The sequence below is a fragment of the Eucyclogobius newberryi genome, unplaced genomic scaffold, assembly GCF_026437365.1.
Source record: "Eucyclogobius newberryi isolate DKJ021-1_F unplaced genomic scaffold, fEucNew1.0.hap1 SCAF_14, whole genome shotgun sequence".
Lineage (NCBI taxonomy): Eukaryota > Metazoa > Chordata > Actinopteri > Gobiiformes > Gobiidae > Eucyclogobius > Eucyclogobius newberryi.
In genome coordinates this window covers 33667524-33695187 of record NW_027315768.1, presented here as the reverse complement: position 1 = coordinate 33695187, position 27664 = coordinate 33667524, and the positions used below count along the sequence as shown (strand labels likewise).

The window sequence follows — 27664 nt, the reverse complement described above, 5'->3', positions numbered from 1 at the left end:
ATAATAGTTATCAAATATCATACCTTGAACCCCTCTCACAAACCCGGAAATGGACGGCTTGGTTTGAGATTTGCCCCCACCCTTGCGAAGAGCGATCTGGCTCCCCCGCCCACCCCGTGACGTAGTCTCAGCGAGAGCGTGTGTCCCCCGCCCAACCCGTGACGTAGTCTCAGCGTGGAGACTGTGCATGTACTGCTCTCACGCTCCATCGTCTGTGCCAGAACTCAAATGTAACTTTGTTGTAAATTCCACAACACATGTCCGAAGATTCACAGCGCAGCAGGCTCTCCTGTACAACGTGAAACTAACCGCGGTGGCTCTTCCGCATACACGCGGGGCAACGAAGGGGGGAAAGGGAGAGAGGGAAGGGGGAATGGTGGCGCAAGTCCGAGGAAAGGATATAGTCTGTTCTCTAGCTAAAAACTGCCGGAATCAATAAAAAAAAAAACAATTTGGGCACATATATGGTGCACAAATAACACTGTAAGAAGGTTTAAAAGCTCTGAAAAGTCGATTTTGCACGATAGAAAAAGTCGATTTTGCACAATATGGGACCTTTAAGAAGTGCATTTACCACCACCTACTGTAGTTGTATGTCTTTAAAATATGTGTTTTACTTTATACCATTAAAAAAAAAAAGGAGGCGGGAAGGCGAGAGCGTGTGGTTAATGTGAATCCTTTCATTTGGTGCAACACAAGTTAAAATGAATGAAATCTCAAGCTGTCATTTCTCTTCACACCCAACTGTTTGTAACTCTGATTGTTAAAATGATAGAAATGAAACATAAGAAGCTAAACATTGTGCGTATTGTTCCTATTGAATCTAAATGAGTCAAAGCACACAGCGCGGCACACCAATGACCACTGACCATTGACCGTTTATAGTCACGCTGCTCTTGAGCTGTTCAGCGCTGCAGATGCTCAGCGTGTTCCTGACGCTGGTGCGAGCTGTATCTGCATGTGGTCGAGAGAGCGCCACTAGCAAACTTGGGAGCACGAGAAAGAGCCCTTATTTTAAAAAAATGTGCCAACAGCACTTCGCAGATTCCGTAAGAAATAATTGTGTCCAGTGTATTTCTTTTATTAAAGCTTGTAAGAGTAAGGTCATTATTATGCACAGCTCTTGAGCACACAACACTAAAGATAGAAAAAAGCTTTTAAAACAAACAAAACATGCATATTTGTACTACATATACTTTAGAATATTTATTTATCATATATGAATAACAGCGTTAAGAGTAACATCTTATATTATTGTGTAACTTAACGCAAACAGAACTGGAAAAAAGTATGTACCATAATGTTAAAATAATAAAATACTCAACATTTTGACTTTCCAAAAATAGAAACAAATTTGCTCTAAAGAGTTGGCAACTGGCAAAATGGAGAAATATTTTTGACCCGTGCTTTCTTTTTACATAAACAGTTTTTATCATATGAAGTGAAGCGGTCTGAGATTAGTCTTGAATCAGATTTCTAGATAAATGATGCTTTAACAGTCAGAGCTGAAGTGCAGACACATCAGAACAATAAAGTCCACGACACAAAAACACAACTATAATAAAACTATGAGATTTAAAGTGTGAAGTTCTAATGTGCAAATGTAATTCCACAGAATGAGCTTTCGCAGCAGAAAAAAATTATGCTTCGTCGATTTGATCAACAAACAAATCGTGTAATTTTATGTGGATGAGTTTTGGTTTGAATGTAGACTTAAGAAACAAAAGACAAAATAAATAAATAGTAGAAAGTAGCTCACCTCAAACATTTACCTTACAAGTGACCTGCAGGGTTCTTGAGCCTCTTCCACAAGGTTCCACACACGCTTCTTGTGCCTCTGTTGTTTGGGTCGCCCAGGGAGACGCTGCAGTGTCGACTTCTCACGCAACATTTTACACAAATCAATCTATTTTAGAGCGTATTTTGGTGGCGAGACTTTTCCCTCCATCTACATTCAAACCGACGGAATTCCCACTGGACCGGAAGTGTCATTACAACAGAAGTGACGATCACATGGGGAAAAAAAGAGGAAAAAGTGGGCGGGGCAGAATAAGGTGAATACAGCTGCAGGCTGCAGGAGACATTTCTCAGGTTTTTGTTGAAATCATTTAACACACTGAAGCAATATGAGCAAATGTAAAGATATAATAGGCACTATATCCAAAGTCACTCATTTATTTTAATACAAATCCGTATTACAATGTGTTTTCATTCAATCATTAAAGAGATTCAGTGCAAAGGAAAATACACATGTTTTTATAAAGGTTTTGAAACAGACTGGACCCAAACAAAGACTATTAACTCTTCAGAGCAACAAAAGAATCGTTAAAAAAAAGATCTCCCCCAAAACTAACACAAAGTTGGAAAATAAAAGTACAGTAAATTTAAAATGGAGCAGACACATTAACACATAACACATAACAAAACATTTAATAAAATCATAAACGTGAATACAGTAGATCAGCACAATCCCAGTTTGGTGACGTGAAAAGGAGCTAGGAATATGCCTGGTTTAGTCCTGGTTTAGTCCTGGTTTAGTCCTGGTTTAGTCCTGGTTTAGTCCTGGTTTAGTCCTGGTTTAGTCCTGGTTTAGTCCTGGTTTAGTCCTGGTTTAGTCCTGGTTTAGTCCTGGTTTAGTTCTTTAGCTCCTGCTGCTCTCCAAACTCAGATCGTACATGGACCTTCACACGTTTTGGCACTGGGAGTGTTTAAACAAAAGTGTTAATAAACAGAAATCGGCACAAACAGATTTACACGGATCATATTTGTTCTTATAAAGTTTTTGTACGTGTTCCATGATTAACAAAAATATGCTTTTATATTTAAATCCGCACTAGATAAACTACATATTTCAGAATAAAACAACCCCCTAATCTCGTGTAACTATTATTAACAGCAGTTTAGGACGTTCAGAGCAACAATTTGTCATTTGCGAATCGTGCAAAAAAAAATTACCTTAAATCTCGTATTTACAATAAATATTAATTGGCAAAAGACTCTTGGCTGTACATTAGGAAACTACTTTAATCTCCGTCTAATTTGTGCTGGAGTCGAGTTCATTTGAAAGTCGAGCAACAATCTGTCGCTATGGGAACAAAACTAGGCCAGATCCAGGCCAAAAGAAACTAAAGGACGAACAAATATCGAAACATTTTATCGAAACCTCCAAATGAATAATGAAATTTGTATTGTTTTTTCTCTTTTTTTCCCTATTTTGATTTAATTACAACAAAGACAAAGTGCAGCCGTTAAGAATCCGCGTCGCGTCAAAATCGATTACTAAATTTGTAAATCTTTCTATTGATCAGTGAAGTTGTTGCAGCCTCGATTGTACGTTAAAAAATTAGAAACAAATAAAACGCGAACAGAGCGCGTTCGTTGGCGCGAACAGAACCCTTCCTTTAGCGTGGGTCTAGAGTGGCTTTTAACCGTCCGTGTTGCCGTTCTCCTCCGGCTGCAGCTGCTCCTTCTCCGCACAGTCGTCCTGTGGGGGGCGCACTCGCTTAAAGAAGCCCAACTGACGGAAAAGAGGAGAACAAGACCACGTTACTGATGCGTTCAATCAGCGTGTGTCACTGTGTGTCAGTGTGTGTCACTGTGTGTCAGTGTGTGTCAGTGTGTGTCAGCGCGTGTTAGCGTGTGTCACTGTGTGTCAGTGTGTGTCACTGTGTGTCAGTGTGTGTCAGTGTGTGACACACGCTGACACAGACACACCCTAGCACAGAGACAGTGTGTGTCTGCGTGTGTGACTGTGTGTCAGTGTGTGTCAGTGTGTGTCAGTGTGTGTCAGTGTGTGTTAGCGTGTGTCACTGTGTCAGTGTGTGTCAGTGTGTGTTAGCGTGTGTCAGTGTGTGTCTCTGTGCTAGGGTGTGTCTGTGTCAGCGTGTGTCAGTGTGTGTTAGCGCGTGTTAGCGTGTGTCACTGTGTGTCAGTGTGTGTCACTGTGTGTCACTGTGTGTCAGTGTGTGTCAGTGTGTGTTAGCGTGTGTCAGTGTGTGACACACGCTGACACAGACACACCCTAGCACAGAGACAGTGTGTGTCTGCGTGTGTGTCTGCGTGTGTGACTGCGTGTGTCAGTGTGTGTCAGTGTGTGTCAGTGTGTGTTAGCGTGTGTCACTGTGTCAGTGTGTGTCAGTGTGTGTTAGCGTGTGTCAGTGTGTGTCTCTGTGCTAGGGTGTGTCTGTGTCAGCGTGTGTCAGTGTGTGTTAGCGCGTGTTAGCGTGTGTCACTGTGTGTCAGTGTGTGTCACTGTGTGTCAGTGTGTGTCAGTGTGTGTCACTGTGTGTGTCACTGTGTGTCAGTGTGTGTCAGCGTGTGTCAGTGTGTGTTAGCGTGTGTGTGTGTGTGTCAGTGTGTGAGCGTGTGTCAGTGTGTGTCTGCGTGTGTCTGTGTGTCACTGTGTGTCAGTGTGTGTCAGCGTGTGTCAGCGTGTCTGTGTGTGTCACTGTGTGTCACTGTGTGTCAGTGTGTGTCAGCGTGTGTCAGTGTGTGTCAGTGTGTGTCAGCGTGTGTCAGCGTGTGTCAGTGTGTGTCAGCGTGTGTCAGCGTGTGTCAGCGTGTGTCAGCGTGTGTCAGCGTGTGTCAGCGTGTGTCAGTGTGTGTCAGCGTGTGTCAGTGTGTGTCAGTGTGTGTCAGCGTGTGTCAGCGTGTGTCAGCGTGTGTCAGCGTGTGTCAGCGTGTGTCAGTGTGTGTCAGTGTGTGTCAGCGTGTGTCAGCGTGTGTCAGCGTGTGTCAGCGTGTGTCAGCGTGTGTTAGCGTGTGTCTCTGTGCTAGAGTGTGTGTGTGTCATTGTGTGTCAGCGTGTGTCTGTGTGTGTCACTGTGTGTCTGTGTGTGTCACTGTGTGTGTCACTGTGTGTCAGTGTGTGTCAGCGTGTGTCAGTGTGTGTCAGCGTGTGTCAGCGTGTGTTAGCGTGTGTCAGGGTGTGTCTCTGTGCTAGAGTGTGTGTGTGTAAGTGTGTGTCTGCGTGTGTGTCTGCGTGTGTCAGCGTGTGTGTGTGTTAGCGTGTGTGTGTGCTAGCGTGTGTGTGTCAGCGTGTGTCAGCGTGTGTCACTGTGTGTCAGCGTGCGTCTCTGTGCTAGGGTGTGTCTGTGTCAGCGTGTGTCAGCGTGTGTTAGCGTGTGTGTGTGTGTGTCAGTGTGTGAGCGTGTGTCAGTGTGTGTCAGTGTGTGTCTGCGTGTGTGTCACTGTGTGTCAGCGTGTGTCAGCGTGTGTCAGTGTGTGCCAGTGTGTGTCTGCGTGTGTGTCTGCGTGTGTGTCACTGTGTGTCAGCGTGTGTCAGCGTGTGTTAGTGTGTGTCAGCGTGTGTCGGCGTGTGTCGGCGTGTGTCGGCGTGTGTCGGCGTGTGTCTGTGTGTGTTAGCGTGTGTCGGCGTGTGTCGGCGTGTGTCGGCGTGTGTCGGCGTGTGTCTGTGTGTGTTAGCGTGTGTCAGCGTGTGTCAGCGTGTGTGTGTTAGCGTGTGTCAGCGTGTGTCAGCGTGTGTCAGCGTGTGTCGGCGTGTGTCAGTGTGTGTCAGTGTGTGTGTGTCAGCGTGTGTGTGTTAGCGTGTGTGTGTTAGCGTGTGTGTGTTAGCGTGTGTGTGTCAGCGTGTGTCAGCGTGTGTCTGCGTGTGTGTCTGCGTGTGTGTCAGCGTGTGTCAGCGTGTGTCTGTGTGTCACTGTGTGTCAGTGTGTGTCAGCGTGTGTCAGCGTGTCTGTGTGTGTCACTGTGTGTCAGTGTGTGTCAGCGTGTGTCACTGTGTGTCACTGTGTGTCTCTGTGCTAGGGTGTGTCTGTGTCAGCGTGTGTCTGCGTGTGTGTCAGCGTATGTCAGCGTGTGTCTGTGTGTCACTGTGTGTCAGCGTGTGTCAGCGTGTGTCAGCGTGTGTCAGCGTGTGTCACTGTGTGTCAGCGTGTGTCAGTGTGTGTCAGCGTGTGTCAGTGTGTGTCAGCGTGTGTCAGTGTGTGTCAGCGTGTGTCAGCGTGTGTCAGCGTGTGTCAGCGTGTGTCAGCGTGTGTCAGCGTGTGTCAGCGTGTGTCAGCGTGTGTCAGCGTGTGTCTCTGTGCTAGAGTGTGTGTGTGTCATTGTGTGTCAGCGTGTGTCTGTGTGTGTCACTGTGTGTCTGTGTGTGTCACTGTGTGTCTGTGTGTGTCTGTGTGTGTCACTGTGTGTCAGTGTGTGTCAGCGTGTGTCAGTGTGTGTCAGCGTGTGTCAGCGTGTGTTAGCGTGTGTCAGGGTGTGTCTCTGTGCTAGAGTGTGTGTGTGTAAGTGTGTGTCTGCGTGTGTGTCTGCGTGTGTCAGCGTGTGTGTGTGTTAGCGTGTGTGTGTGCTAGCGTGTGTGTGTCAGCGTGTGTCAGCGTGTGTCAGTGTGTGTGTGTGTCAGCGTGTGTCACTGTGTGTCAGCGTGCGTCTCTGTGCTAGGGTGTGTCTGTGTCAGCGTGTGTCAGCGTGTGTTAGCGTGTGTGTGTGTGTCAGTGTGTGAGCGTGTGTCAGTGTGTGTCAGTGTGTGTCTGCGTGTGTGTCTGCGTGTGTGTCACTGTGTGTCAGCGTGTGTCAGCGTGTGTCAGTGTGTGTCAGTGTGTGTCTGCGTGTGTGTCTGCGTGTGTGTCACTGTGTGTCAGCGTGTGTCAGCGTGTGTCAGCGTGTGTCAGCGTGTGTTAGTGTGTGTCAGTGTGTGAGCGTGTGTCAGTGTGTGTCAGCGTGTGTCAGCGTGTGTCAGCGTGTGTCAGCGTGTGTCAGCGTGTGTCAGCGTGTGTCAGCGTGTGTTAGTGTGTGTCAGTGTGTGAGCGTGTGTCAGTGTGTGTCTGCGTGTGTGTCTGCGTGTGTGTCTGCGTGTGTGTCAGCGTGTGTCGGCGTGTGTCGGCGTGTGTCGGCGTGTGTCGGCGTGTGTCGGCGTGTGTCGGCGTGTGTCGGCGTGTGTCGGCGTGTGTCAGCGTGTGTCAGCGTGTGTTAGCGTGTGTCGGCGTGTGTCGGCGTGTGTCGGCGTGTGTCGGCGTGTGTCTGTGTGTGTTAGCGTGTGTCAGCGTGTGTCAGCGTGTGTGTGTTAGCGTGTGTCAGCGTGTGTCAGCGTGTGTGTGTTAGCGTGTGTCAGCGTGTGTCAGCGTGTGTCGGCGTGTGTCAGTGTGTGTCAGTGTGTGTCAGCGTGTGTGTGTTAGCGTGTGTGTGTTAGCGTGTGTGTGTTAGCGTGTGTGTGTTAGCGTGTGTGTGTTAGCGTGTGTGTGTTAGCGTGTGTGTGTCAGCGTGTGTCAGCGTGTGTCTGCGTGTGTCAGTGTGTGTGTGTGTCAGTGTGTGTGTTAGCGTGTGTGTGTTAGCGTGTGTGTGTTAGCGTGTGTGTGTTAGCGTGTGTGTGTGTTAGCGTGTGTGTGTGTTAGCTTGTGTGTGTGTTAGCGTGTGTGTGTTAGCGTGTGTGTGTTAGCGTGTGTGTGTTAGCGTGTGTGTGTTAGCGTGTGTGTGTGTGTTAGCGTGTGTGTTAGCGTGTGTGTGTGTGTTAGCGTGTGTGTGTTAGCGTGTGTGTGTGTTAGCGTGTGTGTGTGTTAGCGTGTGTGTGTGTTAGCGTGTGTGCTGACCTTGTACATGATGAAGATGAGCAGAGCGAGGAGGAGGAGCCCGGCGAGCACAGCCAGAGCGACGACCCAACCAGGCACGGGCTGCGAGGAGTCTGCCACCCATAGCACCGCCACACTCACCTGGGCACACATACACGGGGTCACCACAGGGGGCGCTACACCGGGTCTACAATGAGGCTGAACCAGGTCTACAATGAGACTAAACAGGGTCTTAAATGAGACTAAACAGGGTTTTAAATGAGACTAAACAGGGTCTAGAATGAGACTAAACCAGGTCTAAAATGAGACTTAACAGGGTCTTAAATGAGACTAAACAGGGTCTTAAATGAGACTAAACCGGGTCTACAATGAGGCTGAACCAGGTCTAAAATGAGACTAAACCAGATCTAAAATGAGACTAAACAGGGTCTTAAATGAGACTAAACAGGGTCTTAAATGAGACTAAACCGGGTCTAGAATGAGACTAAACCAGGTCTAAAATTAGACTAAACCGGGTCTACAATGAGGCTGAACCAGGTCTAAAATGAGACTAAACCAGATCTACAATGAGACTAAACCAGATCTAAAATGAGACTAAACCGGGTCTAGAATGAGACTAAACCGGGTCTAGAATGAGACTAAACCAGATCTAAAATAAGACTAAACCAGGTCTAAAATGAGACTAAACCAGATCTAAAATAAGACTAAACCAGATCTAAAATGAGACTAAACCGAGTCTAGAATTAGGCTAAACCAGGTCTACAATGAGACTAAACCGGGTCTTAAATGAGACTAAACCGGGTCTTAAATGAGACTAAACCGGGTCTAGAATGAGACTAAACCAGGTCTAAAATTAGGCTAAACCAGGTCTAGAATAAGACTAAACCAGGTCTAAAATGAGACTAAACCGGGTCTTAAATGAGACTAAACCAGGTCTTAAATGAGACTAAACCAGGTCTTAAATGAGACAAAACCGGGTCTAGAATGAGACTAAACCAGGTCTAAAATTAGGCTAAACCAGGTCTAGAATAAGTCTAAACCAGGTCTACAATGAGACTAAACCAGGTCTACACTGCACTGCCAACCTCAGCAACCTCCGCCCCCCCACCCCTGCGCCCCCATCCATCTCCCTTGCACTGCTGAACTGCCGCTCCCTCTCCAACAAATCACCTGTTATATCTGAACTGCTACTGGACAATAACATTGATCTGCTTCTCCTCTGTGAAACATGGCAACAGCCCCTGGACTTCTATGCTCTCAACCAAGCCACTCCCTCCAACTACACTTACACTGCCAAACCCCGCCTCTCCGGGCGTGGGGGAGGTCTTGCTGTTATTCATAAAAAATCTACATCCATCACTGAACTGAACCTCAACCTTCCATCCATCTCATCATTTGAATACCTCGCCTTCTCCCTCCCCAACTCTATCACCGCTATCCTGATCTATCGTCCCCCAAAGCCCCACCCCTCTTTCCTCACTGAATTGTCTGAACTCCTCACCATCGCATCCTCTCTCTCTGCCCGCCTCCTACTCACTGGTGACTTCAACATCCACATTGACTGCCCCAACGCCCCACTGACATCCGACTTCCTCTCTCTCCTGGACTGCTTCCATCTCACCAACATATTGACTTCCCCACCCATACCAAAGGCCACACTCTGGACTTAGTCTGTTCCTCTCTCCTACCCATATCTAAGCCCCACCCCCTCCCCTTCCCACTCTCTGATCATCTCTGCATCCTTTTCTCCGCCCCCCTACCCTCGCCCCACAACCCCAAAAAACGCACCATCACCTACCGCAATATCGAGTCAGTCAACCCCCTCACGCTCTCCCAGCTCATATCCTTTGCTTTCCCCCCTGACTCCCCCCCCTCTTCCCCGACGACTATGTTGTAATGCTCAACACCACCCTCTCCGACTCCCTTGACTCCCTAGCCCCCTGGAAAACCTCCTCCGTCTCATACATCAACCCCGCCCCCTGGTACACCCCTGAACTCCGCACCATGAAGCAGACTGGCCGCTAACTCGAACGACTCCTCAAAAGAACCCGCCTCACCGTCCACGCCGAAGCTTTCAAATTACACATCTCCTCCTACCGTGACGCTCTCCAAGCCGCCAAATCTGCCCACCTCTCCACCTCTCCACCCTCATCAACAGCTCCCACCGGAGCCCTCGCACCCTGTTCTCCACCGTCAACAAGCTGCTCCAGCCACCGGACATCACTCCACCCTCCTCCCCTGACCTCTGCAACTCTTTCCTCCTTGCCTTCAATGACAAAATTTCCAAAATCAACAGCTCCATGACTGCCGTCTCCATTAACTCCATCACCACCCCCACCCCTGCCCCCCCCCCCTCTCCCTGACCACCCACCCTTCCCTCCCCTCACCACCTTCTCCTCTGTTAACTCCTCTCATATCATAGACCTCATCACCGCTTCCAAAACTGCTCTCTCGACCCCCTCCCAACGACTCTAACCAAGGCTTGCCTCCCTGCTCTCATCCCCCATCTCACCACCCTCTTCAACCAGGTCTTTATCCCTCGGCCATGTTCCTTCCATCTACAAACTGGCCTCCATCACCCCCATCCTCAAAAAACCCACCCTAGACTCCGCCAACCTCTCCAACTACCGCCCCATCTCCAACCTGCCGTTCCTCTCAAAAACGCTGGAACGCATCGTCGCCGCCCAACTTCACACCCACCTCCAGTCAAACAACCTCTATGAACCCCTCCAATCTGGCTTCCGCCCACTTCACAGCACTGAAACAGCCCTGGTCAAAGTACTCAACGATCTCCTCACCTCTGCAGACTCCGGGGCCCTCAACATCCTGTTACTACTAGACCTCAGCGCAGTTGGCGCAGCCAACTGGGTGTTGAGGGCTCTGCACTCGACTGGCTCACATCCTACCTCACCAACAGGCAAGAGTTCATTTCCCTCTCCGGTCACTCATCCACCCTCTCCCCAGTAACGCAGGGGGTCCCCCAGGGCTCAGTCCTCGGCCCCCTCCTCTTCATCTGCTACATCTTCCCCCTTGGTCACATCCTCCGGCAACTCAACCTGGACTTTCACTGCTACGCTGACGACACCCAGATATACCTCACCACCAAATCCACCCAAAACCCTCCCCTCAGCCACATTGAAACCTGCATCTCTACAATAAAATCATGGCTCACTCTCAACTTCCTCAAACTGAACAGTGACAAAACAGAGCTCCTCCTCATTGGCACCAAATCCACTCTCAATAAAACTGGTCCCTTTTCACTCAGCATCGACACCTCGACCATCACCCCCTCTACCCTGGTACGCAATCTCGGTGTCATCATGGACCCCACCCTCTCCTTCACTCCCCATGTCAGCCACATCGTCAAGACCTCATACTTCCACCTCCGCCGCATCGCCAAAATCCGACACTGCCTCACCCTCCCCGCTGCTGAATCCCTCATCCATGCCTTCATCTCCTCCCACCTCGACTACTGCAACTCCCTCCTCACTGGCATCTCCTCCCATTCCCTCCACAGACTCCAAATGGTCCAAAACTCCGCTGCCCGCCTCCTCACCCACACCCGGTCCCGTGATCACATCACTCCCGTTCTCCGCTCTCTCCACTGGCTCCCCATCAAGCAGCGCATAAACTTTAAATACTCCTCCTCACCTTCAAAGCTCTTCACCACCTTGCCCCCCCCTACCTGTCTGACCTCCTCATCCCCCACCGCCCCACCCGAGCTCTCCGATCCTCCTCCTCTCTCACCCTGACTGCACCAACATCCCGACTCAAAACTTTTGGCGACAGAGCATTCTCCCGAACAGCACCCCGACTCTGGAACTCCCTCCCCCAACCTGTCCGCCACTCTCCCTCACTCACAACATTCAAATCCCGCCTAAAAACATACCTCTTCACCCAAGCCTATGACCTCCCCTACCCCTAGCCTCCTCTACCCCATTGCCTACACTTCTACCCCCTGTTACATCCCCATCTTTTTCTCTCTACTTCTTCTGTCTTGTTCATTTTATCTGTATATTAATGTGTTCTGTACGTGTTGTCCCCCCTGTCTGTAAATACCACCCCTTTTTTATTATGTTCAGCGTCTTTGGGTCACTGAAAAGCGCTATATAAATAAAAGTTATTTTTATTATTATTATTATTACAATGAGACTAAGCCAGGTCTAAAATGAGACTAAACCAGATCTAAAATTAGACTAAACCGGGTCTTAAATGAGACTAAACCGGGTCTAGAATGAGACTAAACCAGGTCTAAAAATGAGACTAAAGCCGCACACGTTCAGGACTTACGCTGGTGCTGTTTGAAGGCAGGTCAAAGTCCAGCTTCTTGTACGGGGTCTCGATGACGCTGAAGGACGCTTTGGACTGGATCACATACGAACGGTTCTGATTTTCCACCTAAAGACGTGCGAAATGAACAAACGCGTGAGTAACACCGCAGGGTCCTTCTCCTGGAGCATCTGGACACTTACCCGGAGGAAGTTGTTCACGTCCAGCCTCGAGTAAACAAACAAAATGGCGTTCTTTCCTCTTTCCAGACGTCCGACTTGACACCTGAGCGACAGGCAGTCGGCCGCGGTGCAGTCCTGGAGGGGAAACCCAACGCATCATGAGCCAATCAAACGTCCCGCCAGTGTCCGGCTCGGTCCACTCAAATGGCCGTTTTTGCTGACCGAGGCTGCGTTCATACTCAAAACGACACGTCCAAACTGGGACTAAACCCGGGACTAAACCTGGACCGGACAGAACTAAACCAGGACGAAAACGAGACCAAATCAAGCCTCAAACTGGGCTAAGAGTGTGAACCCAATTATATAAAATGTAATCATAATGACTAAACTTATCTTCATTTTTTGTTGACTTAAATTATGACTAAAAGTATATTTCCATAAACTAAAAGACTGTTGAATAATAATAAAACCAGAATGTAAATGGGCGAAATGAACAAGTGGAGACCAGATTCAAACATTTCAATATGTGACTGTAGTTCACTTATTTCACCACTAGAGGGCACTGGTGTGTTTAGAATACATGTAAGAAACGTGTATTTGACTCGATTCTTATTTGTGTTTTTTGTGGCATTTCATTTTAAGCAATAATGGAAATGTTACGTTTCTCAGAGTCATAATTCATTTGAAAATGGACACATTTGACCAATTTTGGAAAAGTTTAAAATAATAAAGAATACAAAAATAATAATATTAATAAAAGAAAATAATAAATGATAAAAAAGTGAATAGAATAATAAATATCATACTACTAATGAATACAAAAATAATACTAATAATAATAAAAAGAAAATAATAAATGATTAAAAAAGTGAATAAAATATAATACTACAAATGAATTTAAATAATAATAATATTAATAATAAAATAATAATAATAAATGATACAAAAGTGAATTAAATAATAAATATAATACTACTACTAATGAATACAAAAATAATAATAATAAAATAATTATATTCATAATAAAAAAAGAAAATAGTAAAAAGTTAATAAAATACATAAATATAAATATAATACTACTACTACTACTAATGAATACAAAACTAATAATAATAACAAAATATAGCCGCAAGCGGCAATGATCGGCCCTCGCTACGCCGCCGCCACGCCGCAAGAGGAGGGGGCGCTAACGCGCCCCAATTGTCCTTTTATTACGCCTACTGCTGAATCTGTGACACTGTCACATCTTCTCCCCTTTGTTTTACCATCAAAAAGCTATTTTATTTTGAATTCTTGGCAAAATGTGCGGCACAGACACCGTGACTCTTTGAATAAAAATGTGGATAACTTTTGATGGTCTACCCCTGAAGATGAGTCTCACCAAATTTCAGGTTAATATATCTAACGCCCTAAGAGGAGTTTGTGAAAGTCTAAAGTGTAAACATGTTCTGGCGATTTCCCCATTGGAATAACATGGAAGGTTTCGGTCATCGTTACGGCAACGCCATAACAATTATGACATGGGTCTCATTGACTTTTTTGATGGGGATGCCAAAATTGAGTTGTGTGTCAAATTTCATATAATTTCGCAAAACTAAATATTTAACCTCCATATAAAATCTGTAGGGGGCGCTGTGGCTCCAATTTAATTTATTTCACTTCAAGTAGGTTTAGGGCAAAGAGTTTAACAACTGATTCTAATTTGACGCAATTCGGACTTTATCTGCGCAAACGGCAGAAATGTTAAATTTGGGAGATTTCTGAAATTCTTGCTACAGTTTGCGGCTTCGCCGCTCAGAGACCGTGACAGGTATCAATGTAATTTGAATAACTTTTGATGTCCCACTCCTCAGTAGCATTTTCACCAAATTTCAGCTTTTTAGAGCCAACGCCCTGGGAGGAGTTCGTAAAAGTACGACGTTTGGAAAAACTCCGAAGTCATGTTTAGCCATTTTTGAAGCAATATGGCCGACATTTGGTTGGGCGGACGGCGTTGCCGTAATAATATTTTTTACTTCTCTTGTCACCATCTATCTCTGCGCCAAATTTCATGATTCTACGATCAGATTTTTTTTGGGTCATTTCCCATCTCTCAATGCATTTTTGGTACATTTGGGGGCGCTGACGCGCCAATTTTTTTTATTTTAGAAAAGGGAAATAGCCAGAATGTAGAGAGGCACGATTTTTAGAGGTGTGCAAATTTTTGTGACTTTTCGTCAATGTTCACTGGGTGAAAAATAGGGGGGTTGGTCCCGAGAAGAAGAAAGAAAGAAAGAAAGAATAATATTCCGATACGAAAACAATGTTTCCCATTTTCCAAATATCATAAACTATACATTTTCGGAAAGCACTCGCGCTTTCCTACCTCATGGTGTGGGTCCCTGGTCACTGACGGGTACTTTCGTTAATTTTGAGTGGGCTCCGCCCACTTTGTGTTTTTGGCCCTCTACACAGTAATAATGTTCATTTTTTGCATTACATGCTTATATGCACGGAACATGCAAGAGATGGGGAACGTATTCGTGAGCTACTTAGCGCAAATGAGTGCTTTATATGGGGATGACGACCGCGAAGCGGTCGTCATCCCAATGTAAAGTGCTCGTTTAGTGCGCACTTTTGCACGGGCTTCGCCCGTTTACAACGGTAATGTTCCATTTTCCTACTACTAATTAGTATGCACGGGGCGTGCATGAGTGAAGGAGTGCGTTAGTGAGTGTTTGGAAGTGGGCGAGCGCTTTGCGCTCGATTTCGTGCGCACTACGTGCGCACTTTCGCAGCCGTGCTTCGCACGGCCTTACGAGATTAATAGGCCTCTCGCCAGCTTGTGGCGCTCGGGCCTAAAAAAAGAAAATAAATTATAAAAAAGCGAATAATATAAATTATAATAATATTTTTTAGAAAGAAAATAATAAATTATAAAAAAGTGAATAATATAATAAATAAATATAATACTACTACTAATGAATATAAAAAAAATCTTGAGTTTCTCCAAATCCAGTTTAAGGTTGCGAAAACTTCTTCCGGCTCTGCAATTACACTGTGGTTGACACAAACTAAAACAGCAGGCCAAAGTGGTACGTATAATGTTTGTCATGTGTCTATACGCCTTATGTTCTTTTGTCTGCTCGTTCTCCGGTGTGAACTGTGATGTGAAAGTGCAAGACCACAGCAAACATCAGCAGAAAGAACCATTGTTGTGTTTTTTTACCAGATTCTGCACGTCTCCCAGCGCGTCCCGGGACTCCAGGTCTCGTTTCCGGACGTGGTTCCGGTTGCGTCCCTCCGTCTCTCTTTCCCGGGGAGGAATCCCGCCGGTCATGTTTTTCTCTGGCGTTACCGGATTCTAAAAAAACCACACGCCATCGTCCACACTTTTAACGTGTTTATGAACTTAAAACGTGTTCTGTGTCATCTCTGTTCTCCATATATTTTTTTCAATAATATGAATAATCGCTGGCAGTTCTGTTTTGGGCTGATCTTCAGTCAGCGGGGCAGTCAAATCAATTCCTTAATTTTTCTGTCTACTTTTCAGTACAGTTCAAATAAGTAGTGAAGTAGTTAGTACATAAATCTACTCTTAAATGTAATGAAGTAAAAGTAAAACGTATCCACTGTGAAAAATGACGCTAAGTACAGATACTTTTACGTTTGTGCTTTGTTACTTTCCATCACTGGGTTTACGCTAACAAGCTTTAACATTCTGATTGTACCGATTCCATCCTACATCCTAAATCTAAATCCTGAATCCTAGATCCTAAATCCTGAATCCCGTCCTCACCGACACGTTGAGCGGGTTGATCTCGGTGTCCGTGGTGCAGTTGATGGGCCCCTCGGTGTCGAAGCTGGTGACGTAGAGCACGGAGCCGTTCCTGAAGTGAAATGGAACCTCCACCTCCAGAGACGCCTTGGAGAAGGTGCTCGGGCCACTGTTCAGCAGCTGCACAGGACAGGGGCACGGTCAGGGAGACACGCGACGGGGCGCACGGTCAGGGAGACACGCGACGGGGCGCACGGTCAGGGAGACACGCGACGGGGCGCACGGTCAGGGAGACACGCGACGGGGGGCACGGTCAGGGAGACACGCGACGGGGGGCACGGTCAGAGAGAGACGCGCCAGGGGGCACGGTCAGGGAGAGACGCGACGGGGGGCACGGTCAGGGAGAGACGCGACGGGGGGCACGGTCAGGGAGAGACGCGCCGGGGGGCACGGTCAGGGAGAGACGCGCCGGGGGGCACGGTCAGGGAGACACGCGACGGGGGGCACGGTCAGGGAGAGACGCGCCGGGGGGCACGGTCAGGGAGACACGCGACGGGGGGCACGGTCAGGGAGACACGCGACGGGGGGCACGGTCAGGGAGACGGGGGCACAGTCACCCTTTAGCCCACGACTCTGCCCACGACTCTGCCCACGACTCTGCCCAACCTTAAGCCCTCGCCTTAGCTCACGCTTTAGCTCACTGACTACCACAATGACTTAATGTCTGAACAGAGCGATTACCTCATAGACCAGGACGATCTGGGGCCCGATGTCGTCCCCGACAACGGGAGGCACTCGAGGTTTCCAGTTTGTGATCGGCAGAAGGACCTGACCTGGATTTGAAGACCTGGGAATAAGAAGAATAATATGTTACTATTTAATGATATTTACTGTGGTTTGTTCATTGTTTAGGCCTTACTCATAATGAAACCAGTTAAGTCTGGTTTCATTATGAGTAAGTCCTGGTCCTGGTCCTGGTCCTGGTCCTGGTCCTGGTCCTGGTCCTGGTCCTGGTCCTGGTCCTGGTCTTACCCTCGGATGGCCACTTTGGCGAGCACGGCCAGTTTGGTGGTGCTGGACACTCGAGGGCTGATGTTGTTGAACTGGTTTGAGCTGAGAAGAAAACCAAGAATCCATCAACAGCATTTATTTATTCATATTCAAGGCACAGAAAAGAAGAGCACATTTACAGAGGCCAAATGTGGCGACAGGAGGAGACGAGACGGAACATTTATGAATTAACTTTATTTATTATGAAAAGGGTTAGGGTTAGGGTTTTTATTCTCTTTTGACATTCAGATTAACATTTTCCACTGTCCAGTTAAGGATTAAAATTATAAATTACAACTGATGAATTACAAGAAATGACGACCTGGTTTGGGGCCAGCTTAGTCCCTGGTTTAGTCCCTGGTTTAGTCCCTGGTTTAGTCCCTGGTTTAGTCCCTGGTATGTCCGGGTTTAGTCCTGGTTTAGTCCTGGTTTAGTCCTGGTTTAGTCTTGGTTTAGTCCCTGGTTTAGTCCCTGGTTTAGTCCCTGGTTTAGTCCCTGGTTTAGTCCCTGGTTTAGTCCCTGGTATGTCCGGGTTTAGTCCTGGTTTAGTCCTGGTTTAGTCCTGGTTTAGTCCCTGGTTTAGTCCCTGGTTTAGTCCCTGGTTTAGTCCCTGGTTTAGTCCCTGGTATGTCCGGGTTTAGTCCTGGTTTAGTCCTGGTTTAGTCCTGGTTTAGTCCTGGTTTAGTCCTGGTTTAGTCCTGGTTTAGTCCCTGGTTTAGTCCCTGGTTTAGTCCCTGGTTTAGTCCCTGGTTTAGTCCCTGGTTTAGTCCCTGGTTCAGTCTAAACCAGGACTCTTTAGTGTCTCTCTACTGCCCCCTGCTGTCTGAAGCTGCCTCTGCAGTTACAAACACATTGTCGTGCTAATGTTGCTAACGTCGACACGGAGCAAATGACAACAGAAGCTAATTACTGTCCGTGTCGATGGATTAGACCTTATATTCGGTTTATTTTGAGTCCGGTTGTAACTTGCGCACACTTTCTTTTTTTGAAATACCTGACGACTTGTAGTTCAAACTTGACCGACGTGTCCTCGTCCGAGAGCTGGTGGACGCTAAAGCGCAACTCGGCCAGAACCTGCAGCGGCAGAAAACGACAACAAATCAGGCGAATGACGACAAGAGGTTTAACTGCAACGGGAAGAACGACAATAAAACGAGAAGAGAAAATGACCGGACGAGAACAACATTAACACGAATAAACAGCGTGCGGTGAATACAGCGCAGGACGGTGAATACAGCGCAGGACGGTGAATACAGCGCAGGACGGTGAATACAGCGCGGGACGGTGAATACAGCGCGGGACAGTGAATACAGCGCAGGACGGTGAATACAGCGCAGGACGGTGAATACAGCGCGGGACAGTGAATACAGCGCGGGACGGTGAATACAGCGCAGGACGGTGAATACAGCGCAGGACGGTGAATACAGCGCGGGACAGTGAATACAGCGCGGGACGGTGAATACAGCGCAGGACGGTGAATACAGCGCAGGACGGTGAATACAGCGCAGGACGGTGAATACAGCGCGGGACGGTGAATACAGCGCGGGACAGTGAATACAGCGCGGGACAGTGAATACAGCGCGGGACGGTGAATACAGCGCAGGACGGTGAATACAGCGCAGGACGGTGAATACAGCGCAGGACGGTGAATACAGCGCAGGACGGTGAATACAGCGCAGGACGGTGAATACAGCGCAGGACGGTGAATACAGCGCGTGCGGTGAATAAAGCGCTGTGCGGTGAACAAAGCGCTGTGCGGTGAACAAAGCGCGTGCGGTGAACAAAGCGCGGGACGGTGAATACAGCGCGGGACGGTGAATACAGCGCGGGACGGTGAATAAAGCGTGTGCGGTGAACAAAGCGCTGTGCGGTGAACAAAGCACGGGACGGTGAATACAGCGCGGGACGGTGAATACAGCGCGTGCGGTGAACAAAGCGCTGTGCGGTGAACAAAGCGCTGTGCGGTGAATAAAGCGCGTGCGGTGAACAAAGCGCGGGACGGTGAATACAGCGCGGGACGGTGAATACAGCGCGGGACGGTGAATAAAGCGTGTGCGGTGAACAAAGCGCTGTGCGGTGAACAAAGCACGGGACGGTGAATACAGCGCGGGACGGTGAATACAGCGCGGGACGGTGAATACAGCGCGTGCGGTGAACGCGTGCGGTGAACAAAGCACTGTGCGGTGAACAAAGCACGGGACGGTGAACAAAGCACGGGACGGTGAACAAAGCACGGGACGGTGAATACAGCGCGGGACGGTGAATACAGCGCGGGACGGTGAATACAGCGCGGGACGGTGAATACAGCGCGGGACGGTGAATACAGCGCAGGACAGTGAATACAGCGCAGGACGGTGAATACAGCGCAGGACGGTGAATAAAGCGTGTGCGGTGAATAAAGCGTGTGCGGTGAACAAAGCGCTGTGCGGTGAACAAAGCGCTGTGCTGTGAACAAAGCACGGGACGGTGAATACAGCGCGGGACGGTGAATACAGCGCGGGACGGTGAATACAGCGCAGGACGGTGAATAAAGCGTGTGCGGTGAATAAAGCGTGTGCGGTGAACAAAGCGCTGTGCGGTGAACAAAGCACGAGACGGTGAACAAAGCGCGGGACGGTGAATACAGCGCGGGACGGTGAATACAGCGCGGGACGGTGAATACAGCGCGGGACGGTGAATACAGCGCGGGACGGTGAATACAGCGCGGGACGGTGAATACAGCGCGTGCGGTGAACGCGTGCGGTGAACAAAGCACTGTGCGGTGAATAAAGCGCGTGCGGTGCATAAAGCGCGTGCGGTGCATAAAGCGCGTGCGGTGAATAAAGCGCGTACGGTGAATAAAGGGCGGGGCCTCACCTTGGTTCCTCCCTTCATGGGGTTTCCCAGGTCACACACCACCATCTTGGTGTTGTTCTCTTTCTTGTAGGCGCAGGAGAGTCGGGCCAGAGTCTGAGCAGAGGAAACCACAGCGTTTATAAAGCTTTATACTCATATTTATAATTATATATATTATAAGTGTTATTATAAAAGGGAAGTACTTTATGACACAAAGTGAAAATCACACCCGCACCCACCCACCCACCAAGAGTTTCAAATGTATATGTCGGGGGAGAGCACCTGGCTGCGGACGACGCCCGTGAAGTCGGCCTGCTGCGGGGGGAACACGTGGAGCTCGGCCTCGTACGCGCCCTCGCCCTGGTTCTCCGCGCTCACCTCCAGCGTCAGGGCGTTGTCGTCGCCGATGTAGATCTGCTGCGGCTCGCTGGAGGGGCAGGAAGCACACGTGACCACGCACAACTGGACATGCGACCGGACACACAGCGACACACAACTGGACACGCGACCGGACACACAGCGACACACAACTGGACACGCGACCGGACACACAGCGACGCACAACTGGACACGCGACCGGACACACAGCGACGCACAACTGGACACGCGACCAGACACACAGCGACGCACAACTGGACACGCGACCGGACACACAGCGACATACAACTGGACACGCGACCGGACACACAGCGACGCACAACTGGACACGCGACCAGACACACAGCGACGCACAACTGGACACGCGACCGGACACACAGCGACATACAACTGGACACGCGACCGGACACACAGCGACGCACAACTGGACACGCGACCAGACACACAGCGACGCACAACTGGACACGCGACCGGACACACAGCGACGCACAACTGGACACGCGACCGGACACACAGCGACACACAACTGGACACGCGACCAGACACACAGCGACGCACAACTGGACACGCGACCGGACACACAGCGACGCACAACTGGACACGCGACCGGACACACAGCGACGCACAACTGGACACGCGACCGGACACACAGCGACATACAACTGGACACGCGACCGGACACACAGCGACGCACAACTGGACACGCGACCGGACACACAGCGACACACAACTGGACACGCGACCAGACACACAGCGACGCACAACTGGACACGCGACCAGACACACAGCGACGCACAACTGGACACGCGACCGGACACACAGCGACGCACAACTGGACACGCGACCGGACACACAGCGACATACAACTGGACACGCGACCGGACACACAGCGACGCACAACTGGACACGCGACCGGACACACAGCGACACACAACTGGACACGCGACCGGACACACAGCGACGCACAACTGGACACGCGACCGGACACACAGCGACGCACAACTGGACACGCGACCGGACACACAGCGACGCACAACTGGACACGCGACCGGACACACAGCGACGCACAACTGGACACGCGACCGGACACACAGCGACGCACAACTGGACACGCGACCGGACACACAGCGACGCACAACTGGACACGCGACCGGACACACAGCGACACACAACTGGACACGCGACCAGACACACAGCGACGCACAACTGGACACGCGACCGGACACACAGCGACACACAACTGGACACGCGACCGGACACACAGCGACGCACAACTGGACACGCGACCGGACACACAACTGGACACGCGACCAGACACACAACTGGACACGCGACCAGACACACAACTGGACACACAGCGACGCACAACTGGACATGCGACCGGACACAACTAGAAGTCACGACGGCCGTTATATCGACCGTCATTGGAGCGTTTCGAGCTTTTTGTGGCGCCGCGCCGAGGAGGAAATCGAGACTGCGACAGAACTTCATGTAGGTCGAGATTAAAGGTGACGTAAACCTTCCACCTATCCCCTCCCACTTTCCACCTATCCCCGCCCACAACTCGGTCTAAAATAATAATAATAATAATAATAAACTTCTGCTGCTTGCTACGGTCAAAACGCCACGGTGAGAAGGCTTTCAACTGACTGATTAGTTCGCCGATCGATTCGCCCGGCGATTATCCTCGAAACGGCAAACCCGACATTTCCCGTGTCCTCGATGTGTGATTCTGGCTCGGTCCGAGTAAGAAAACCTCTTCTCTCGGCTCGCGGCGAGTTCTGGTGTCTGTACGTGGTCCATTTAACTCTTATAAAACAGTTGTCAGGCAATCGAATAAAAGAATAGTTGCGATTAATCTATTAACTTGTCGCCGGGAAAATACGGCCTAAAACTGTTGGCGCCATCTGCTGTTTGAGAAAATACGTTCATGTTTCCGTCGTTCTTCGCGTTCATCTTCATTTAAAACGACTGCGTACATGTTTTTAGCCTCGTTCTCGACCGGGTCCAGGTTTAATCCAGGTTTAGTCCAAGTTTAGTCCAAGTTTAGTCCAAGTTTAGTCCAAGTTTAGTCCAAGTTTAGTCCAAGTTTAGTCCAAGTTTAGTCCAAGTTTAGTCCAGGTTTAGTCCAGGTTTAGTCCAGGTTTAGTCCAGGTTTAGTCCAGGTTTAGTCCAGGTTTAGTCCAAGTTTAGTCCAAGTTTAGACCCGGCCGCGTTCGGAAAGCCGGATTTTATTGCCGATCATAAAAGCGAGACCGCGGCGCTTCTGGTCTCACCTCTTCACCGACAGCTTGAGGTCCGGTTTGCAGATGTTGTCGTCGCCGCAGTCCAGCAGGATGTGAGCCTGAGGGGACAGGAAGAGGAGGGCTTTAAAACCAGAAACCCACCGGGGGGGAAGCTACAAAACGACTTCACTGCGGCCGTAAAACTCCCCTTTGGTCTCGAGCTAATCATTGTACGCGCTAAGTTCACACGTCCTTCAGCAGTTCAGATTCAGCTCCTCGTGGCAAAAAACTGATTTCTGTGACAAATATTGGTAAAAACTGTCTGAAACGCACATTTTTATGGACTAATAATGGCCACACAAGTCACAGGTCTTACATTAAACAACAAGCGGACTGGATTATTCAACATTTAGCCTGTGACGGCGACTCAAGCTAAGGTTAGCAGCTGACGCTAGCAACTTTGCGGCGCAGTGAGTGTTTTGTTTTCTGCTTTATTCAGTCTGTTGTGTCCAGTTAAAGACCGGTCACTAGTTTTTCACCTGCGGGACGTTCGGACGGCACTAAAATCTAAATAGTGCCCTCTGCAGGAAGCGTGTGGACATTCAGACATCATTTTTTTTTTTAACCACCGTCCAAATGTCCTATGCTGGCCACTAGGGGTCAGTGCAGCGACAGCGGACAGTGACAGGTCTTCAGACACCACACGGCAGAAAGAACAAAACAAAAGCAGCGTGAGCCGGGATTATGAATAAACCGTTGTTAAATAAACAGTTGCGAAGTGGCTAACGTTAGCCGCTTAGCTTAGCGTGAGCTGCTGTAAGAGAGCACACGGAGGCGTTAGCACGGACATTTGGACCGTCTTTATTCGTGTACGTGAAGTTCTTGGTGCTTATACTTCCTCATCCGGTGGGCGCAGTAGCCGTTTGGTGACGTTAGAGGGCGCAGTACCTGTTTGGTGATGTTAGAGGGCGCAGTACCCGTGTTTGGTGATGTTAGAGGGCGCAGTACCCGTGTTTGGTGATGTTAGAGGGCCCAGTACCTGTTTGGTGATGTTAGAGGGCGCAGTACCTGTTTGGTGATGTTAGAGGGCGCAGTACCCGTGTTTGGTGATGTTAGAGGGCGCAGTACCCGTGTATGGTGATGTTAGAGGGCGCAGTACCTGTTTGGTGATGTTAGAGGGCGCAGTACCCGTGTTTGGTGATGTTAGAGGGCGCAGTACCCGTGTTTGGTGATGTTAGAGGGCGCAGTACCCGTGTTTGGTGATGTTAGAGGGCGCAGTACCTGTTTGGTGATGTTAGAGGGCGCAGTACCCGTGTTTGGTGATGTTAGAGGGCGCAGTACCTGTTTGGTGATGTTAGAGGGCGCAGTACCTGTTTAGTGATGTTAGAGGGCGCAGTACCTGTTTGGTGATGTTAGAGGGCGCAGTACCCGTGTTTGGTGATGTTAGAGGGCGCAGTACCCGTGTTTGGTGATGTTAGAGGGCGCAGTACCTGTTTGGTGATGTTAGAGGGCGCCGACATGTCCACGATGGGCAGGAGGCCGGTGGCGTCGGCGGCGCTCTGATAATCCAGAGAATACTCCATCGTCACAGAGATGGGAGTGATTTTATCTCTGAACTCTCGGTCGTCCTGAGGGCGGAGAAAGAAGGCTTTAGACCAGGACCAGGACCAGACCAGGACCAGACCCAGACCCAGACCCAGACCCAGACCCAGAGCAAGAGCAAGAGCAAGAGCAAGAGCAAGAGCAAGAGCAAGAGCAAGAGCAAGATCTAGACCTAGACCTAGACCAGGACCAGGACCAGGACCAGGACCAGGACCAGGACCGACCCGGACTAGACCGGGATAAGGACTAGACCAGGATCAAGACTAGACCGGGACTAGACCAGGATCAAGACTAGACCGGGACTAGACCAGGATCAGGACTAGACCAGGATCAGGACTAGACCAGGATCAGGACTAGACCGGGACTACACCAGGATCAGGACTAGACCGGGACTAGACCAGGATCAGGACTAGACCAGGATCAGGACTGGACTAGACCAGGATCAGGACTGGACCGGGACTACACCAGGATCAGGACTAGACAGGGACTAGACCAGGATCAGGACTAGACAGGATCAGGACTGGACTAGACCAGGATCAGGACTGGACTAGACCAGGATCAGGACTGGACTAGACCAGGATCAGGACTGGACTAGACCAGGACCAGGACCAGGACCAGGACCAGGACCAGGTTAAATGCCGGTATAAGAAACAGAAAACAGTTCATCTAACTCAAACTCACTCGGAGGAAGACTTCCAGCTCTTCGCAGCTCAGCGTGAGCTTCCCGTCGTTGGTCACGCCCAGGTTCTTGGAATATTGGGACGATTTGTTGTGCAGGAACAGGACGCGCTTCGTGGCTTCTTTCTGTTTCAGACGGTCCAGCGTAATGTCCACCTTGAAGGCTGCGGTTCAGTCAAAGGAAACGGAAATGAACTACGTCAAGTCAAATTAAGAAAAATACATCAACGAGAAAAAAGAAAAGACGCGTACTAAGCGAGGCGGGAGCTCCGACGCCTCGGGCCTTCAGGCAGTACTTCACCTTGAAACTGGAAACAAAGAATTAAACTTAGACATAAGACAATTCAATTTTAAACCTTCCTTTGGGGTGGATGTGATTATGGAGGATTATTAGACCATTGAGACAGACAACATTTATTAAAACGATGGTCCAGTTTTGACTCCAGTGTTTACGTCGACTGCCACGCCCAGGTTCTCGTGCCACGCCCAAGTTCTCGTGCCACTACAGAACTGTGCCACGTCAATTTACATATCAGCTGAGAATCTAAACGTTACTGGAGATTCTCTGGAGCCGCGGCTTTAACTCGCGTCTTGCAGTGTGTGACATTCATAAATCTTAAAATAAAATAAAAAATGAACGCAACAACTACAAAGGCAAAAACCCAGGTTACTTAAAGTTCATCTGAAGGTTCTCCTGTTTTTTTCTGATTCCGGTGGTGAATATTTTATTATAGATATACTTCCGATACGTGGCAGTTTGTAAAGAAATTGTGGAGGAAAAAAAAAAAAAAGTACAGGAAGTAGAGCTGGATCCCTCTGTGATGTCATCAGTGTGCGACACAGACAGTTTAGACCAGGGGTGGGCAATTATTTTCCTCCGAGGGCCATATTCGAATCCAGGCAAGTAGCGGAGGGCCGGCCCGCGATCATAGGTGTGAAAAAAAAATAAATTCAAAAAATTAAATATCAAATAAAATATAATTTTTCTGTCAAATATAGGCTATTGAATCTATTATTTATTTCACGTCATATGTATTAAGGATACAAGTGCAAACAGATGCCTAAGGGCAAAAATAAATAAATAATTAAAAAAAAAATGTATATTACTTGGCATGTTTGGCGGGCCGGATTATAAAGACAAACGGGCCATAGTTTGCCCACCCCTGGTTTACACAGACACTTTTCTGACAGTTAAACAGTTAAACCATTGTTGGACTAAATAAAGGTGTTGTATGGTGTTATTGTGTGTCAGATCAGAACTGTTGTCATTTATGGGGAGTTTGGCTCTTGTTTACCTCACGTCCAACCAGGAAGTGCAATTATAAACTTTACACAAACTGGGGACAAAGGGGGAAAATGTTTAAACCGTCGCGCTACGACCGCGCCGCACTCACCAGGACACGGAGGCGCCGCTGTCCGCCAGCGTGCACGTCTTCTCCTCCGGGTTTATGATCTGCGGCGTCAGGTCCATGGTGGCGTTCACGCTGATCACCGGGCGAGCTCTGCGGCAGACAAAACACACCAACATTCACCACTAAACTCCGCTGGTCGTGATTTGTGTCAAATCAAACTTCTGCTTTTTTTTTTTTGCTGACAATTTGTTTTAGCATGCTCCGAGCAAACGCCCTCTATAAAAGTCTGTCGGATAAAAGCGCGCTAAGCTAAAAAGCCTTTGGAACCAGGGTGGCCTCGTCGTTAAAACCCGGCAACTTCAGCAACAAACGGGCACGCTGCGCAGTAGGGGGCGCCACACACACACAGAGGTTGTTTACCTGTACAAAACTGCTTTATCGGCTCCAAAAACACCGACTATTAAATCTGTAATGAAAAAGGGCTGAGGTTAGATGAATGTGGAATGTGGAGTAAAACACAACCTCCAAGGCATATTTTGATCCTTTTGAGAGCAGAAAAGGACAGAAATGTGTTTCACTTACTCAGTTGCTGCATCTTTTGCGTCATTTTACACTTCTAATAGTTTTTGCGTTCTCGTGTTCTTGAAAAGCAGGATTTGTCTTGTTTTAAAGCTTAATTATTTGAAATTAAATGACAAAGAACCAAAAATGAGTAATATTTGGTTATAATCCTGGTTATTATGTGATTATTCAGGTCATAATATAATTGTAGGAACTAAAAAATAACAATAATCGTGACTATTTAAGACGCAAATTTCACTGTCTCAATAATTGTGATGTTTTTCTACTCAGTTCATTTGGATTAAGACTTGATAGGATTCTGGTGAGTCTCTTTTTTTTAGGCGTTAGTCAGATATTTTATAATCTTGGTTAAATTCAAATTAAATTATTTTTTACTCCTGTTTAAATGTGGTTTTAGTTCTGTCTTGGTCCTGCTTTTGACCCAGTTTAGATCAGATTTAGTCCAATTGTTCTGGTTTATTATATATTATATGATCATGGTCTCCGCAAAGACTGGCTTCTGGTTTAGTCACAGTTTAGTCCAGATTGATATTTATTACAAGAATATCACAATACAATAATAAGAACACACAATACGGACCAAAGAAAATAATTACTGACGATTTTAGAAGCTAAATTAAATCTTTTTAGTTCAAGCTATTGTCCTAAATGCAAATAACTTTCTTTATCAGGCTGTTATTGTCGTATCTAACTTTAGTCTTTCAGAAAGTAAAACGTTGTAAAGCAGGTCACAAAATTCTGAAATAGTAACGTGTTAGACAGTGAAAATGAAAGAAACTGTAAGATTTCCCGGTTGTTTTGTCTCAATAATCATGAATAATTGTTAAAATCGTGATGTTTTTTCACACAATAATTGTGACATCCCCATTTCTAATCCGGAATAATAAGAAAAGAAAAGAAAGGTCATAACAACAAGAACTGGACTGAACCATATGTAAAACCCTGTCAATCCTTGTATAGTTTGATCCCCACTCACTCGCAGCTTATTTACTCAACTACGATGTGGAAATCTAACGTAAGGGTCTTAAAAACGCTCAGTACCTGGGTATCCGTTCCGGTCGATGTCCGTTTTGCCGGACATGGAGTATCCGAAACTGGCAGGCATGTAGCTGGACGCCCATTTGCCCTGCAGGACCTGAGAGCAGAGATTCATGACGCGTCTGCAGTGGGTCGAGCGCCGCCGCGCCCTCGTTTGTAATATTACCTGTGACGGCGTCGGGTCGGGGCC

General features: G+C 48.3%; 1 protein-coding gene across 1 annotated transcript in view; it reads right to left on the bottom strand.

Moving 5' to 3' along the window:
• Positions 1-2240: 2240 nt before the first annotated feature.
• Positions 2241-27664, bottom strand: part of itgav (integrin, alpha V) — a 40544-nt gene continuing 15120 nt past the window's right edge. The window contains exons 3-21 of the mRNA XM_072443978.1: positions 27641-27663; positions 27478-27571; positions 26275-26320; positions 25897-26004; positions 24755-24810; positions 24506-24666; positions 23713-23850; positions 22274-22341; positions 19902-20046; positions 19641-19733; positions 17779-17858; positions 16767-16847; positions 16476-16581; positions 15756-15914; positions 15186-15320; positions 11999-12112; positions 11817-11924; positions 7548-7667; positions 2241-3517 (exon numbers count right to left, since the gene is read on the bottom strand). Coding sequence (XP_072300079.1) covers positions 3425-3517; positions 7548-7667; positions 11817-11924; positions 11999-12112; positions 15186-15320; positions 15756-15914; positions 16476-16581; positions 16767-16847; positions 17779-17858; positions 19641-19733; positions 19902-20046; positions 22274-22341; positions 23713-23850; positions 24506-24666; positions 24755-24810; positions 25897-26004; positions 26275-26320; positions 27478-27571; positions 27641-27663 — 1928 coding nt within the window. The 3' untranslated portion in view covers positions 2241-3424. The remainder of the gene's footprint in view (positions 3518-7547; positions 7668-11816; positions 11925-11998; positions 12113-15185; positions 15321-15755; positions 15915-16475; positions 16582-16766; positions 16848-17778; positions 17859-19640; positions 19734-19901; positions 20047-22273; positions 22342-23712; positions 23851-24505; positions 24667-24754; positions 24811-25896; positions 26005-26274; positions 26321-27477; positions 27572-27640; position 27664) is intronic.